Consider the following 17,843-nt stretch of genomic DNA (forward strand, 5'->3'; position numbering starts at 1 on the left):
TTAAAGTATATTGTGCTAACACTCACGTGAATGTTGTAATCCAATAGACCTCTTATTGCTTTGTCGTGTAGATGAAGTTAGTTGTCACCCAGCCCATCAAATGAGGTCATTGCTATTTGCAAGGGCGCCGATTTCTCTGTAAATTGGAAGGGGGTGCTTTCAGATGCAGAAGTTATATATATATATGAAGATATTAAGATAAATTGCACTCAAATTATGTCAAATATTGTATATTCATGAATACAATAGGGGGCCCACATGAGCTTTGGGGGGCCGGGCCCCCGGCCCCAGGATCGGCGCCCTTGGCTATTTGGCGGGTAGTTGAAGTGGTTAGTTGCCACACACGAACAAGTGTGTTACAGTGATTTGTGAGTGACGTGGCGTTTTGTTGTGTTTCCTAGCGTATTGTAATTCTCAAGTTAGCCATGGCGTGGCAACAACGCGTTGCAGAAAGATCCGTTCTTTAGGCGGGAAGCGTGCCAAGATAAAACAAACGTACTTTAAAGGGCATACCGGTAATCGTGGGACGTTAAACTGAAAGATTTCATTTCATTCATAAGATATTTTAAGAGTACAGTAGGCAGTATATATTTACAGATATGTATTAACGGTGCTTAAGCTGAATTGTAAATTGTGTATGAGTGAGTGTTTTGCTTTTGAGTGACAATGTATTGAGGTTTCCATGACAAAAAGGAAACCTTCAAAATTTTTGCGAAGGAAGCCTCAATATATTTTCACTCAAAAGCAAAACACTCACTCATACACAATTTACAATTCAGCTTAAGCACCGTTAATACATATGAGTAGATGTTTGAGTATGTTAAAAAATAAACCAAGGGGTACTACGTTTACAACTAAAGAAACATTACAGTTTTTTTCCGCAAGGTTATCCAGAGTTCTGGGACGATTCGAACCAATTTTGTCAGTTTCGTTGTCATAATTTGTAAAATTTTCTGATGCTATTGAAATCTGTATAATGAGTCTTTTAAAGAGAAAAGTACCGTAAGTTAACATTAAGATGCACAATCATGAATAATGTGTTTCTACAGTGATTGATTGGGTCACGAATTGTGTGGCTCATGATTCGGAAGCAGCAGTGAAATCCGCGACGTAGAAAAAAAAAAAACGAAATGTAGTCATATACTCGGTTCGTCTGAAAAATTCGGTGAATGGTCTAAGAAAATGAAGGAAACAAGAGTTATAACAAAATACCTTTACTGGTCTTCAAAGTAATCACCATTAACTACAACACATTTCTGATATCAGTTGTAAAACTATTGGAAACTGTCAGCAAACGCTTTTTGTGGAACCACTCGAAGCACTGTGGTCACGCGTTGTTGGACAATTGTGCTTACACTGTCTTTACTTATCTTAAACTCTTCTGCTATCATTCTTAAAGACAACCGTAGATCATCCCCAAGCATCCGTGGCACTCGTCCGGTGTTGTCTGGGATTGTGTTTGTTGACGGTCGACCCGAAGGGGTCATCCTCGACATCTTCCTTTCCGTCTCTAAAGCGTTTAAACCACTCGAACACACACTTTCTACTGACTGCTTCGACACCATACACTTGCAATAACATAAGTTTTGTCTACGGCGCCATTGTCCCCAATTTGAAGCAGAACTTCATGTAAGCGCATTGCTCCATTTCGCAATGACACGAGTTCCCCACTGACTGTGTTAGCTTGCTCGCAGGTACACTACTGCTTTACTTCAGGGATTTGTACGATAGGGTGCACTTGTTGACATGTCTCTCTATGCGCGGGCCCCTCATCCGAACCAGCGCAGTGTTTAACATATGGGACCATTAACCGAACTTTTCAGACGAACCTTGTACATGAAGAGGATGTCTATCAAACATAATTATCTTCTTTTTCTCTCCATTGTCTCATTAAATCTATATTTTCCTCGCTTATTGTGTGCACCTGTATGTGCCAAACCATTGCACTGAAAGATAACTACAAAATCTACCACAGTGCAAACGCGTGTGAATCACAGAGAAGGAAAGTTACACATTTTCTTATGAGGAATCATCAAAATATAATCGAGCAAACCTGCATAAGTTACTCTGTGGAATGTAATAGATGCTGCTAAGAAGGTACATTCGTGAAGTATCCACTTGGGGTTCGTGTAAAATTGGAACAACTTTCTATTTGGTTCAATATTCGTGAAGTGCCTGATACGTAATACGTTGCAAACGGTACAGGATACGTTAACACTCACTACACCAGTGAATTTCCGAGAAAATTTGAATTTGATATATTATTTGCATATATTCCCATTTGAAAAACCGAAAGTTGAATCCAATATGGCACTGGAATGGTAACATATGTCAGAGAAGCAGTACTTGATCCAATTAGTTTTTGCATATGCCCACATTCATATCCAGTTACAAATAAAGAAACTAAGAACAATTTTGTGTCGAGCGTTATATATAGTAGTGTTTGATTGAATTCCAGATATATGAAGGCCCATAAATTAGCGGTATGAGGCGCTAAAATTAGTACAATACACATTGGTGCGCGGAGACCTTTGCATTTGAATCAATTTTACACGAATCTCGAGAGGACTCTTCACGAATGTACCTTGTAAGCCCAAACCGTGTTTTGTTAAATCTTTTTGTATAGTCTGTATTCAGAACCACTATATTATTTTTCATTACGGAAAAACGAATAAATTTAAAATTATACTTAACTCTCCCTCGGGTCTAGTGGCTTGAATATATACCTTTGATCCACGTGATTTCGTGTACGATTCCGAGTGGGAGAACAATAAGAAATTGAACGCATTACTGTGGCTCGTATTCCACCTTAAATTGTAAGTTTATGTCTCATATAACCTCGGTATCAAAACATAATATTTTTGTCAAGCAATGTCGCACTAGAACTAGGACATGTGAATACTTGAGACTAAGTAATGGACATCCTTTATTCATTATAAAATTCAACAGTAATATTGTAGAGCAGGACAGGCCCTAGAAAATTTGCCGCCCGTGCAATGGAATCATTTGTCGCAAACTTTCTCTAGAAAAAACAAATCTTAAAAGCCACGACTTTAAGTATGCTACCCCGTCATGAATAACGAAGGGGGAGGGAAAGAGCAATCGCAATCAGGAAACCTAAACACTACAAATACAACCTTAATGGTTTGTTCTTTTTTCTTTAAATAATCTATGGCGTTAGCGAAAGATAAAGCAAACACACCTGCAGAGGAAAGACGGTAATCCTTTTTATATAATTCAATATCGAGCTCCAATCTCAATATATCAGTTTGCAATTCCAGTGCAATTAGCTCTTTTATATTTATTTCTTGATTTTCCTTTCACATCTGTTAAAATATTTTTTCTTTTCTTTTTTTTTTTTAACTTGCTTCCACCTTCAATGGTAAAGAACTTGTTTGTGACAAAGACAAAACTAGTTTTCATATCAAAACTGTGGCAACTAACTAAATGGAACAGGTGTTCGCTACTGTTCGAGAATTGAGTTCCTGTGTTTGACAACAATACGGCAATTTGTGAACTTAAACTATGCGACTAATGAGACCTAAACATGATTTATGAATGTAGTATTCAAGTAGAATGTCAGCTTAGTAAATTTGACTACCAACATCATGAAGTCTGTTTCCAACAAGAAATGATATAATAATTTTAAATAATATAGTTATGACAAATTTTGCAGCCCCGTGCAGACGCACGTGTTGCACATATGGTAGAACCCACCAGCGGCGCAAATCTGTCTTCAACATTAGGGGAGACAAGTAAGACTTTTTTTTTTTTTTTTTTTTTTTTTTTTTTTTTTTTTTTTTTTTTTTAGTGATGCTCAAAATATTTGTGAAGTTGAAAACCAGTCCTGTGGAGGATCAGGGAGCAGACTTGTTTTCAGCATTGGGAGGCGGGCAGATTTGAGGCTTACTGGGGGAATATCAATTTAATCTCACTTCTTTTGTGGCAATCGGACACAAATCATCACATTTTTCCCAAAATACATTTTAAATCGGATTATTGGTGGACTCCCCCCATTTGCTAGATTCCAAGGGATATGTCCCCCTTATCCCCCCGGGATTTGCGCCAGTGGAACCTACCGTATTGTAGAGATATTTCTGCTGCTTCAAAACATTCAAACGAAAGCTTTATAGCGGTCCACAAATCAAACCGATCTCAGATGTAGTCTAATTAAACAATTGACTCTCAAATGGGCAAAAAGAATAGAGGAAAGTACCTAAATATGGAATAGGGTTGAGAATATGGAATACCACCGTATCTACTCTAGTAGGTGGTGCACTTTTGTGAAGGTGCCCGGAAACGCTTGATTATGTATCCTGTCATGCGTTTCTGGTCAGTTTGTGGTGAAGTAAGCAGTTTGTTGCACGTAATACTTCAAGGAGTGGATGTTCGCAATTGTTGATTATCGAAGGTGAGTGTTTCAGAAGTAATTTTCTTAGTTACATTGTAATTTGAAATTATTAACAATGAATCACGCGGAAAGTTGGTGCTTTCTAGCTATAGGCTATGCAAGTTAGATTATTTTGTACCTAGGCTAAGTACCATTTTTGTGGTTATGAAAACAAACATGGCGAGGCTTGCAATATGGAATACCATAAGGTTTTAAATATGGAATAGTATTCCATATTTAGAGTCTTATGCAATATTTTTGTTTCGTTTCCCAGATGAATAAACAGCGGAAGACTTGGGATCACAACGCAATGAGGAGTGCAATTCAGATGTGAGGAAGAAGAAAATGGGATTTTTGAAGGCGGCCAAAATATACAATGTACCTCGAACAACACATTTCCGCTAGGCGTCATCTAAATTGAGTCCTGAAGAAGCTAGGAAGAAAACCGATTCTAACACCGGAAATGGAGGAGGAACTGTCCAGTACCTGTTAGTTATGTAAGACAGATTTTTTGGTCTTACTCCGAGGGATGTGCGAACTATGGCATATCAATTAGCCAAACAAAATGAACTTGCATACTCATTTTGAAAGTGCCACGAGTTTGCAGGAAAGACGGCTGAAATTGTTTATGAAGAGACACAAGGGAAAACTTTCTTTCAGAAAACCGACACAAACCTCATACAATCGAACCGTTGGCATTTGTAAAGATAAAGTGACCCACTTCTTTGACCTTTTTGCAATCGGAGGTTGATAATAAGAACATTTCTGCTGATCGCATATTTAACGTTGATTAGACAGGCCTGACTGTCGTTCCGTCAAAAGTTCCTCAAGTTCTTGCACACAAAGGAAAACGTCAAATAGGCGCAATTAGCTCTGCAGAACGAGGCTCTTTAGTGACCGTAATAACGTGTATGGGTACCACGGGTATTTATGTTCCTCCCTTGCTAATATTTCCAAAGAAAAAGTGGTCAAATCACCTCATGCGCGGTGCTCCTGAAGGATCTATTGGAGCGTGTCAACCTTCTGGGTGGGTTCAGAGTAATCTCTTCACTGAATGGTTCAGACATTTTATTAAACACACAAGACCATCTAAAAAATCTCCAGTGTTGCTCATTCTTGATGGCCATTATACCCTCTCAAGGAATTTAGAAGTTATATATTTGGCGAGAAGCAATAATGTTTCCATACTTTGTATTCCTCCACATTCATCGCACAAACTGCAGCCTCTTGACAGAACCTTCATGAGTCCCTTAAAAACTTACTACAGTGAAGAGATCAGGGTTTGGATGAGAACTGTTAAGACAAAAGACGGTTGTGTGCGGCCTCTCTCTGCATTTGAGGTAGAAGAACTCTTTGGAAAAGCGTACGTGAAAGCACAAACTGCTTCAAACTCCATTAATGGTTTTAGAACGACGGGAATAATGCCCCTCAATCCCCACATTTTCAATGATAGTGACTTTCTTGAAGCAAAGCACGCACAACAACATAGATCAGTACCTGGCTTTGAACCTTCACGAGTTCTCTGTTCCCCTCCTATACCACTACTAGACTCTCAACCTTCATCTGGACTCCCTCCTCCTTCTACATCAATCATACCAAACACTTCTCCCTTATGTACTTAGACAAACTTTCTACTACCTCTGCTTGTCCAATTGCAATTCAAGCTTCAGAAAGTGGATCATCTGGCAGCAGTATAACTCCATGGCAAATATCACCAGTGCCCGCAGTGAAGAACAGGGAAGGCAGTCAAGGAAGAAAGGCTGGCTCTGCAGTCATAATTACTTCATCACATTACAAAAATCAGTTAGAGAAGTCTGTGAAAGCTGTCGATAGTGGAAAAAAATTAAAAATGAGGAACAGTGCAAAAAACAAAGGTAAGAAACAGAAGAATGAAACAGAAGAAAAGGTAAAATTAACTAAGAAAGGCACGAAAAGCACGTTACGAAACAAATGTGATGACAGTCGTCCCCAAAGTGAAACTTCAGATTCCGAAACATCTATGTCCATCAGCGCATATGATGATCACTCATCAACGTTTAGTATCATTCCCGATAATGATCAACCAGAGACAGGAGAAGATGCTGAGTGCCTCTTCTGCTTATCAACATTTTCTGACGATAAAGGCGGTGAAAAGTGGGTGATGTTATATGATGTGCCAATCCTGGGTTCACAATGAATGTGCTGGATATGACGAAGGTGTTTATATCTGTGACTTCTGCAAATAGACATAGATTTCTCACTGGATATTTTACAGCATATCTAACACTAGGCAGCGTATCTAATAATTTTTCTTTTACCTAACTTTACAACTCGTCTAAGATATAAATGTCTCTTTGCAAATTTTGCTTCTATGTTTCTTTTTGTAACTTTACAGCTCATTTACTACATTTTTTGCATTTTTCAAATGATTTTTGGAATTATTTGAATCTTTATATCATGTAATTAAAATATTTCTATTTTCAACTTTCTTTGTTATACTTAGCATACCTATATTAGAAGCATGTAGAACATTCTAGTATATTTCATGAGAGTTGTCTATGGTATTCCATATTTAGAGCACTTTTTTTCGAGTAACAATTTTGTACTATTTTGATTTTCATTTATTTTTGGGGCATCTTTTTTATTATTGATTGACCTGAAATGTCAGAAGTTATTACCATATGTGTATAGAATGCACACAATTTTTTTCATATGTAGAAACGTGTAAGGTGAGCTACAGTTGCCAAAAAATGGATTGGTATTCCATATTTAGGTACTTTCCTCTATATAATATTTCAGTAGCGATTTCTCTATACTACCATATTTACCCCTGGTAAACAAATAATAAAAACATAACTTAATTTAGAAACATAACTTAATTTAGAATACAACTTTAAAATATTCCTGTTGCTTTCATGATGTATTCTGTGCACCAATCAAAGACAGAAAGCACTCGCACTTTCTAATAGATAAAAAAAAAAAAAAATCATTCAGGCATATAGGTACAGCAATCCTATACGTATCAACGGACGAATCGCGGAAGAACGTTAAAGAGATGTAACACCTGTCGAACAGCAGGCACTTTGAGCTGAGCGCCAAGTAGCTACGAGAACGACAAATCTTCCTACTCATCGTACAGTAGCGAAGCTTCCTTTCGTGTAGAGGACGGAGCGGTTTTGGGGCTTCATTTCATAACAGTTTGCTTCAATGCAATATAAGATTTGCGCTTTAGTTTGCGATAGTAGGCATGGCAGTTATAACTGATTTTCTGCACGTCTTGCGTTACGTTGGTACGGAATAGTGCTCATTAAAGTGTAAGCAAACTACGTAAAATCTATTGCTTCCGTCAACACAAAATTAATTGTGTTTATTATATTGTGTCATGTTCGGTACTTACATTTCTCCAGAACCTGTTTTCAAAACTATAAAGGAAAGAATTTAAATTGCAATATTTTACATTTTCTACATATACATGTATATAGCGTGCAAACTCAAGGTTTACATGAAAACAGAGAAGTGCACCTTCCTCATAAAGAAGATACAGTTGAATTATTGATGGTACACACACACATTCGCACTGTTTGTTTATATATAATTCGCACTGTTTTCCGAGAAGAAAAAGTGTTTTAAATATGTCATAATAGATACTATTTTCGGAGAATGAACGCTTTTGGACACGTGAAGTAGACCTACACTTTATAAACACACACTTGATATACGTATTTCCCCCTGAACATTTGTACAGTACTAAAAGTGTTTAAATACTGCTTTATTTTTTATTTTTATTTATTTATTTATTTTACAGTGCAGCGTGCCTCTTCAAAATGTAACGTTAATTTTGATATGTTATTCAGAAGGTGAAAGGTAAAAGGGTTTAGATCAGTGATTTCTAACCGGTGTGTCGCGCAGTCCCTAGGGTGTGTCCCGAAATTTTAGAATTTAAAAATTATGAAGCATTTAATAATTAATAGTTAAAATCAATTTTGAGACAGACTGTATCACTCAATGCCATCAATAATGCTCGATATACATAGAGTTACTACTTTATAGAAACTTAATCTGACTCAATGCTAATTTATATTATCTTTAGTAGTAGAAATATCAAGCGTGTTGCGAGCATTTAATAAAGCATGTCGTCATTCAAAAAGATTGAGAAACGCTGGTTTAGAGTATTCAAAGCCTATCTAAAGAGGATGTTGCAAGAGGAACTCTACAGAAGTAGTCTCAAATTTACACTTTAAAACTGCATCCGAAGTCAGTTTCAAGTTGTTCTCTCTTTATTTTTTTTAATACAGTAAATAAGAAACATCCCTTTGGAATTTATTTTCTAAGTTTAGCTTTGATAGCTTCAGGTACAATGCTTAATTTACAACTTATAGTAGATAGATGGTTATTCGGAAGAAGTATTTATGCATATGTTATAAAATATCAAAATATGTTGTTGCATTGTAAACATGTTATCCTGTATTAGCCACAGTAAATACGTTCAGGATGCGCCACCGTTCTAGATACTTTTAATGACCCGAAAGCTTACTTCAGAGGATAATCAACTTCAACACTAGAAGTCTTATTATTAATTACGATATCAAATACCTCACATTAACAGATACTTCAGAAATTTAAAATTTATATCGGTCACCAGTCTCCGCAAAGAGAAACATAAGCAATAAAAGAAGTAAATGACACTAATAGCTTAAGAATACCTGTTCATGTACACAAAAAGTATACATGCTTAGATTTTCAGACTTGTCGCACTGTTAACAGACGGTGGTTAAAAAAAAAGAAGAAGAAGCAAGTCTAAATGAATTCTGATTTGAGAAACGTCATAAGTCAGCCATATGCCGAAAATGAGTTTACATACAGCTTCGATTCTTGAAGGGCAGCTACCGTTCGGTTGTGATATGTCAGCAGAAGTCATGCTAATAGTTCGTGCAATATCGAGCTGCAACAAGTGTCCCCAATGTCACAAATCATTGACTTGCGGCAATATTGACATTAGTGAGTTTTGACGTTTCTCAAATCAGCGATTCAAATGGAAAGGAAGAGATGTTTAGCAGCAAATTCAACATAAAAGTGTACAAGAATAAAACAAATGTCAAATGCATATGCAATCAAGCTACAAGAAAAATTAAGATCACAATAGAACCTGCGGTAGAATAAGTCAAGAAATGATAGAGAGTAAAATTACAAGCAATAATAGACGAAACAGTATGAAAAATCAAGGTTCAGCTCAACCAAAGAAGGCGTTTGAAGTAAAACAAAACCTTCTAATTGCAAGTATCGAAATAGAACTGAAGAAAAGGAGTAATGAAAGCATCTATATGAACTACAGCATCCTATGTGTATAAGGAGAAGTGGAAACATGAGAATGTAATGGGGTGGAAGAGCGATGGTATTGTAAATAGATGAGTGGGTAGGCATCGAATGAAAGAGTGTTGAAAATGGTAGGACAAAAAAGGAATATGCTAAAGGCTATTTCCGAAAGAATACTATATAGAATGATTGGATATTATGGAAGATTGAACATACGGTCTATTACCCAAATAGTTTTCATTCTCCCGCATCAAAGAACTTGGGAAGGCATAATGATATACCCGACTGATAAATAGGAAGGTGATAACAACACAATTAAAAAAGACTGCTTATTAGACGTCCGGTATGTCAACAGCTGATAATGATCGATTTCTTATGGATCGAGAATATGTCAACACGAAGGATATCACCTTCATAAGGGACCATAAGTATCTAGTAACCGACAGTGAAATTAGTCATTAGTTGTTACTTTATATAGTTCATATTAGTAACTTTTCGCTTACGCAGTGTATTTCACATTTATGCCAAAGTAACAAACAATGTATGGATATTTTTTTTGTAATCTCTCACGAAAATAGTTTTGTGATGTATCAATTTTATGACAGTTACATGAGTAGAAGTCTTGCGATCTGTTATTTCTATATGTACTTGAAGTTTGAGCAATTTTAGTTTGTAAAAGTACTGGAGAGGTTTGAGAAAACCCTTCGGGTCTCATCCTAAACGAAGGGAAAATCCCAACCTTCACCTCCTCGCGGAAGAAAGCGGGCAACGTCTTTGGCGGCTAACGTAGGTGGGGACCGACCGACTCCCGGGATAAGGAGTCAGCTTCTACCAAGTGCCAACGGCCTTCTCGGAGGGTGGATGAGTGGGTGGAGGTCAGAGCACCTTCTTGTCCTGAGGAAGGGAAACTGTCCTAAAAGGCGGATGAACCACTAGATGGTCAACGGTATGGAGATGTGAAAAAGGAAATGGGAATACTACCACATTCTCTTTTTCGCAGAAGGGACGAAGGAGGAGAATAAAGAAATATGATGGTTCTTCCTGAGCTAAAAAAAATCCGGAGGTAAAATAGTCCCCCGTTCGGATCTTCGGGTGGGGACTACTCCGGGAAGAAGCATCAGAGGAGAAAATAACTTTCATTTCAGCATGTGAACCTGAAACGTACGAACTCTACGACGTGAGGGAAAAACTTGAAAATTTCAAAGTGGAAATGGACACATGTAAAGTGGACATAGTGGGCTTGAGTGAAGTGAGATGACCAGGGAAAGATGAGATAGTATCGGGAAATTACAGAATATACTATTCGGGTGGCGATAAGGCCAAGAATGGTGTCGCGATAGCAATGAAGAACGAAGTAGCAAGAAGTGTAATCAAAGTGGAATACTGCAGTGACCGCTTGATGTTTGTGGAACTACATGCAAAACCAGTGGATATTGTGATAATGCAAATGTATATGCCAACAACCGACCATGATGATAATGAAGTAGAAGTGATGTATGATCAGGTCAGTAACACATTGCATCAGGAAAGAAGAGGTAAAATCAATGCCATAGTAACGGGAGACTTCAACAGCATAGTAGGAAAAGGAGCTGGGAATAAGGTAGTGGGACCATTTGAACTAAGTAGAAGAAACGAACGAGGTCAAATGCTTGTCGATTTCTGTAGGCAACCTGATCTGGTGGTGATGAACACGTGGTTTAAGAAACGAAAAACCAAGCTGTACACGTGAAAGAGTCCAGGAGATAAGAAACGCTACTAAATCGATTACATTCTTGTGAAGCAACGTTTCAGGAATAGTGTACGAGACGTAAAGACATTGCCAGGACCGGACATTGATTCGTATCACAATCTATTGGTGGCGGAAGTTCAAACCTGGTTAAAGTCGATCAAGAAAAATGGGAGAAAAATCGAAAATGGAACTTAGAGCGACTAAGAAATATCGACGATGATGTGAAAGAAGAGATTGAAGAAGGGAGATATGGTTGACAATATAGAGAATAGTTGGGGGAAAGTTAAACAGATCCTACTTGGCACACTCCACAGTAACATTGGTAGGATGGAAAGAGCACCGAGAAAACCATGGATAACTGAAGCAATGCTTAAGAATATGGAGGAACGCAGAAGGGCAAAAAACACGGACATCAATGAATACAGAACGCTGAATAATGAATTGAGAAGAGAAACAGACAAAGCCAAAGAAATGTACATGAAGCAGATATGTGAAGAAATAATGGAACTTTAACGGCGCGGCAGATATGATCTGATATAGTAGAAAGCACAAGAATTAGAGAGAACTAACAAAAGTATACGAACGTTCGGCATCGAAGATCAACAAGATAATGTAACCACTGACCATCAAATAATCCTTAGAATTTGGGAGGAATACATAAAAGATCTGTATGATCAGAAGAACGGCCCTAAAGATATTGCGATCGAAGCAGAGGAAGAGGTGGATGATGATGAAAAAGGACCCAGTATATTGAAAAATAAAGTAATACAAGCAATCAAAGACATGCGAAGGAGAAAGGCCACTGGATACGACGACATACCAGTAGATTTGCTCAAGGGATTAGGAGGCAATGCAATGAAGATACTGACTTCACTTATTAACAAGATCTACCTGAGTGGAGAATGGCCAAAGGATTTTCTTGATGTTATAATAATTGCATTGCCCAAGAAAAAGCAAGCAAAGAAGTGCAGCGATCACAGAACCATTAGCCTGATTTCGCACACTGGAAAGATCATTGCACGCATACTGAACAGGCGGCTGGAAAGCAAGATAGAATAGAGGTTAGAACAAGATCAATTTGGATTCCGGAAAGGAAAAGGCACCAGAGATGCTATTGGATTGATGAGAATTATATCAAAAAGAATTCTTGATGTAAAGAAAGAGTTGTGATTGTGTTTCATCGACTGGCGAAAAGCTTTCGACCGAGTCAATTGGATGAAACTCCTGAAAATACTTAAAGAAATCGGAGTCAACTGGGGAGATCGACGACTCGATCAAAACGTGTACACAGAACAACGAATGAAGATGCGCTTGAATGAAGGAGAAACCAATAGTGTGGAGATCGGACGAGGAGTCAGACAAGGATGTATTATGTCGCCCCAATTATTTAACATTTACAGTGAATGTTTAATGAAGGAAGCATTAATGGGAACTGGAGACTTCAAGATTGGAGGGCAGATCATTAACAAGATCAGCTATGCAGATGATACGATTATAATAGCTAAAATCGAAGGAGGACTACAGGAGATGATTGACAAAATAGTTAACACTGGAAAACTGTGTGGAATGGAAATTAACATCGAAAAGTCGAAAGTCATGAGAATATCCCTTGGAAACACGCCCTTACGGGTCAGAGTAGAACAAAGAGAACTTGAAGAGGTCGATAATTTCAAGTATCTGGGAAGTATTTTGATGAGAGACGCTTACTGCACCAAAGAAATCAGGCCAAGAAGTGTCATAGCTAAAGAAGCATTCAACAAGAAAAGATTACTCTTAACTAGCAGGCTCAATATTGGACTTAAGAAGAAGTTGGTAATGTGCTATATATGGAGCATTGGACTGTATGGTTCAGAGACTTGGACATTACGGAAGTTAGAGAAGAAATATTTGGAGAGCTTCGAAATGTGGTGTTGGAGGCAGATGTCAAAGATAAAATGGACAGAGAGAGCAACAAACGAAGATGTTTTAAAACGGATAGGAGAGAAGAGGACGCTTCTAGCCACCATCCTTTGTAGGAAGGCCAATTGGATTGGACACATCTTGAGAAGAAATTGTCTTCTTCACATTGCAATAGAAGGAAATATGGAAGGGAAGCGAGGAATAGGAAGAAGAAGAACACAGCTGATCGATGATTTGAAAGATAGGAGAAAATTTTGGGAGTTAAAAGAGGAAGCTGAAGATCGACAAAAGTGGAAGAAACATTTCCAGGCCCAAATCTAAAATTAAAAAAAAAAATCCTCATTAGTACCAGGATCTGACGAAAGATTAGGAATGCACGCGAGGCGAGAGTGAAGATTTTATGTGAGACCCGAGACGAGACTAAACCATGCGAGACGAGACGCTAGACGAGACTCGGTTAAGTTTCGCACGAGAAGTCTCGCGAAACTTCTCGCAGTCTCGCAACATTTATGAATTACATTTAATTGTATATTTAGTGATTTTAAATTTATTGAATTTTCTAAATTGAGCGTTAATGCCTCCAGGAACAAAAAAGTGATTGGGGCAATAGACATTTTATGAGATTTATTATTATTCAAGGTTGATTTTCAGAATTAAAGCCTTCTTTAGTTTTTAAAAAAGAAAAGCTTTGTAAATTGGAAATTTATTACAGCGTCGATTTAGGATCGAAGTAGGATACAGCATCGATCGACACAAACACATACACGCGGGCGCGCATGAATACATGAACTTCTGTTTTTGGTCTGAAAAGCGAATAAGACTTCCTATTTCTGCGAAATGTGATATTTCTGTTGTTTCTGTCTTTTTCGCATTACTACTAGCGATTAATGTTGGGGGATGGCGGGAAATCCCCGGCCCGGCTCGCAGAAATAACATGATATTTTTACATGGAATAAATATTTTCTTTCTATATATTTATCAAAAACATCCCCCTCTAGTTCAGAAGTTTAATTCAAACACTGGTTTGGTAGGATGGCCCTATAGGTTTGGTGGGAGATGATAGGAATGGCGCTATATCTGTCAGTAATTTTATTTTCTAGATCTGGCAACACTATATAAGTTGAAAGCGAAAGTTGATAAAATGCGATAATGCAACACTGCTACAAGCGCGAACGAACCGAAAGAATTGGGTCGTATTCTGTTGTGAGGAGTTCTTTTGTTGTCTACAAGCGCTTTTGGTGGTATAAAAATATCTTTATAATGGAAAATCACCCTTCAAGGAAACGACCAAAACTTATAAATGTTGATAGTGGCGACGATATTTTTGAAGAGCCAAATATTGCTGGAGACCTCTAAGCTGGAAAACAATGTTGGATCCAACAACAATTTATGCTGGTTTTGCTGTATATTATGCTATCAATTTGACGAAAATTAATGGTCCAGCAATCAAATTCCAGCACAACTTTTCTTTTGATTTGGAGCGGAGGGGACACAAGTTCGGACACCATGTTGAACTCTAGGTTCCGTCTCCTTAGGATGTTATGAACATTCATTCCATGGAAAGCAATGGCAAACCACCATGGATTCATCTTGCCAAGGGACTTTTAGGTCAAATACCTGCCTTCGCACAGAATATCACATCATCATTCATTAACAGCCATAGAATAACACATTGCAAAATTTTGACCCAGAATATATACGGGACTGCGATACAATGCGAGAAAGTTTCACGCGAGACGCGAGATGAGACTCAAAATTTTATGCGAGACGCGAGACGAGACTTCACATTTGCGAGACGAGATGAGACGCGAGACGAGACCAACATTTGAGGCTGCGAGACGAGACGAGACTTTTCCATTTCTCGTCTCGTCTCGTCTCGCGTACATCCCTACGAAAGGTAGAATACCTAATAATAATAATAATAATAATAATAATAATAATAATAATAATAATAATAATAATAATAATAATAATAATAATAATAATAATAATAATAATACAAGAAGGAATAGGTTAATGTATTTTACCATTTAATCCCAAGTATATTTATATCATCGGACTTGTTCTCTCTAACTACTAAATATCTTTGCTTTTCAGACATGAAATTTAATTTTGAGAAGAGAAAAGATTGGGAAGTAACTACATTCAACACTAGTTATGATTTTGAAAGCGTTATGCATTATCCGTGGAATGCTTTCGCAATAAATGCAACGCAACCATCAATAATATCTAAGGTATGTTTATCTTCATAAGTTGATCATTAAATATTTGGTTCTGACAGACAAATACATATGCGGATGTAAATTACTAAAGTGAGTCAACCTTCCGAGTACGCTCTAGTACAAACAAGATACAGTTTATTTTCTCAATCGAATATCCATTGCACTGTTATAAGGATGTATTCTATATCTAAGGTACTTTGCACTTTTACTAAGTTACAACTTTTTTCAGGTTGATTTCGGCCTTAATAGATATGTATGTATTATAAGATGGTTGACAGTTAACTACTTATTGACAACTGCTAATAATTCTACTAATTATATAGGGTGATTTTTTAAACTTGAAACTGCAAAATATCTGTATAAATAAGCATCAGTCAAAAACAAATTCGAAATAAGAAATTAATTCGGAATGAAACGTGGGAACTGACAACTGAAGATACCTGAGTGAAACTAGTTTTCACTGATTACATCATCATCATGAATCGAAAAAAAAGTTTCGAATAAAATTTATTTATTTATTTTTCGTAGAATCCAAATTTGCAATAAACCAGTTGAGAATTCTCAAAGGGCATTGCCAGCATGAACTTTTTTTTTAAAAAAAATCTTATTAACTTCTACAGGCTTTATATCAACTGTTCTATGTACTTTATTATTACACTCATTAAACAATTCTTGTAATCCATTTATAATTTCCTTGAGTACTAAATTTTTTCTACATGTTTTGTTTAAGAGTTCTCTTAAAACGTTTTATGGTATGTTCTTTTACAAAGACACATACTCAAAATGGGGCGGGGGCTCAAAAGTGAAAAAAAATGCAAAATAGCATCTATGACTTACGGTTCCCGAGATATGGCTCCTTAAATCTCCCGAAATCCGAACTTTTTTGGCCAATATCTGAGGAATGATAGCAAGTTGGCCAGTGGCCACCGGTAACTATTTAGTACCAAAATGTTCACCTACCTTTTAGGTATTGATCAACAGCAATATGTTCTCTCAATCACTTACGGTTCCCAAGATATGGGTCCTTATATCTCCCAAAATCGGAACTTTTTCGGCCAATATCTCGGGGACGGTAAGAGTGACAAGAAAAACTCCATCACTTCATAAGCCTCAAAATGAATGGAAGCCTCAAAATTGAAACATTCGCAAATAACAGACACACACACATACACAGACATAGAGAATTCAGTAATCAACTTTAATTTTTGCTGAAAATGGGTCCCCAGTTCAGCGGGTAAATCACTTTTCATATAGTTTATCATCTATACTTTTTAGTGGATCAAACGGTTGAGTATAGCACTGCATGTATACAATACGAGGGTCAATACGAAAGTTTTGAAATGTGAAATAACTTACATACTTAAAATCAATTTAACACTTTTTTTTCAAAGTATTCTCCATTACACTGTATATACTTTTGTATCTTCGGAAACCACTTTTGGAAGCAGTGTTGCCAGTCTTTTTCTTCAAGTGTTGAAAGTTCATTCTCGTAAGCTACTACAGCTTCTTCAGGGCTGCAAAATCTCTTCCCACGCATGCGATCTTTGATCCTGGGGAACAGAAATATCACACGGGGACAGGTCAGGGCTATACGGCGGATGAGTCATAAGTTTGACCTTCGTAGATTCTAAAAACTGAATTGTGATGTTGGCTGTTTGTGCGGACGCGTTGTCATGATGAAGCAGGATCCCACTCAATCCAGTTCTTGGACGCCGTTCCCGAAGCTTCTGGAACACTTTTGTTAGGCAAACAGTGGTGTACCACTGAGCAGTACTAATCCTTTTTTCTTCAAGTGGAACAGTTGCAACATGGTCAGATTTGGAGAAGAAAGTTGCGACCATCTTCTTCCCCACACTTCGCGGTCGCTTCACTTTCGTGGGTGGATTTTCATCTGGAAAAAACCAAACTGTAGACTGGCGTTTATTTTCAGGGTCAAATTGATAGATCCAAGTCTCATCACCAGTAACAATGTTAGAGACGCGTCGAGAATTGCCTCCATCAAATCTTGCAAGCATTTCTTCACACCATTCCACACGCATGCGCTTCTGCTGTTCAGTCAAATTGTGAGGCACCCAACGAGATGAAACCTTCCTGTGCCGAAGATGATCATGAAGAATTTTAGTTATTGCTGGCGATCCAATGTTCACTGTAGATTAAATGTCTTTGAAAGTTGTTCGAGGATTTTCTCGAATCATTTGTTTCACAGCGGCAATGTTTTCATCTGACACAGCTGTTGCCGGACGTCCAGCTCTCTCTTTATCTTTAAGTGATGTCCGGCGTCTTCAGAATTCACCAAACCACCGAAAAATTG

At 37.5% G+C, this 17,843-nt stretch overlaps 1 protein-coding gene across 1 annotated transcript; it reads left to right on the forward strand.

Moving 5' to 3' along the window:
• The first annotated feature begins 5,301 nt into the window (after window positions 1–5,301).
• LOC145682156 (uncharacterized) lies at window positions 5,302–6,012 on the forward strand. Its single transcript, XM_081753745.1, has one exon. The coding sequence runs from the start codon at window positions 5,302–5,304 to the stop codon at window positions 6,010–6,012; it is 711 nt and encodes a 236-aa protein (XP_081609871.1).
• The last annotated feature ends 11,831 nt before the right edge of the window (window positions 6,013–17,843 follow it).

Source organism: Thermobia domestica, chromosome 3 (genome assembly GCF_964235325.1).
Source record: "Thermobia domestica chromosome 3, izTheDome1.hap1.1, whole genome shotgun sequence".
Classification (NCBI taxonomy): Eukaryota; Metazoa; Arthropoda; class Insecta; order Zygentoma; family Lepismatidae; genus Thermobia; species Thermobia domestica.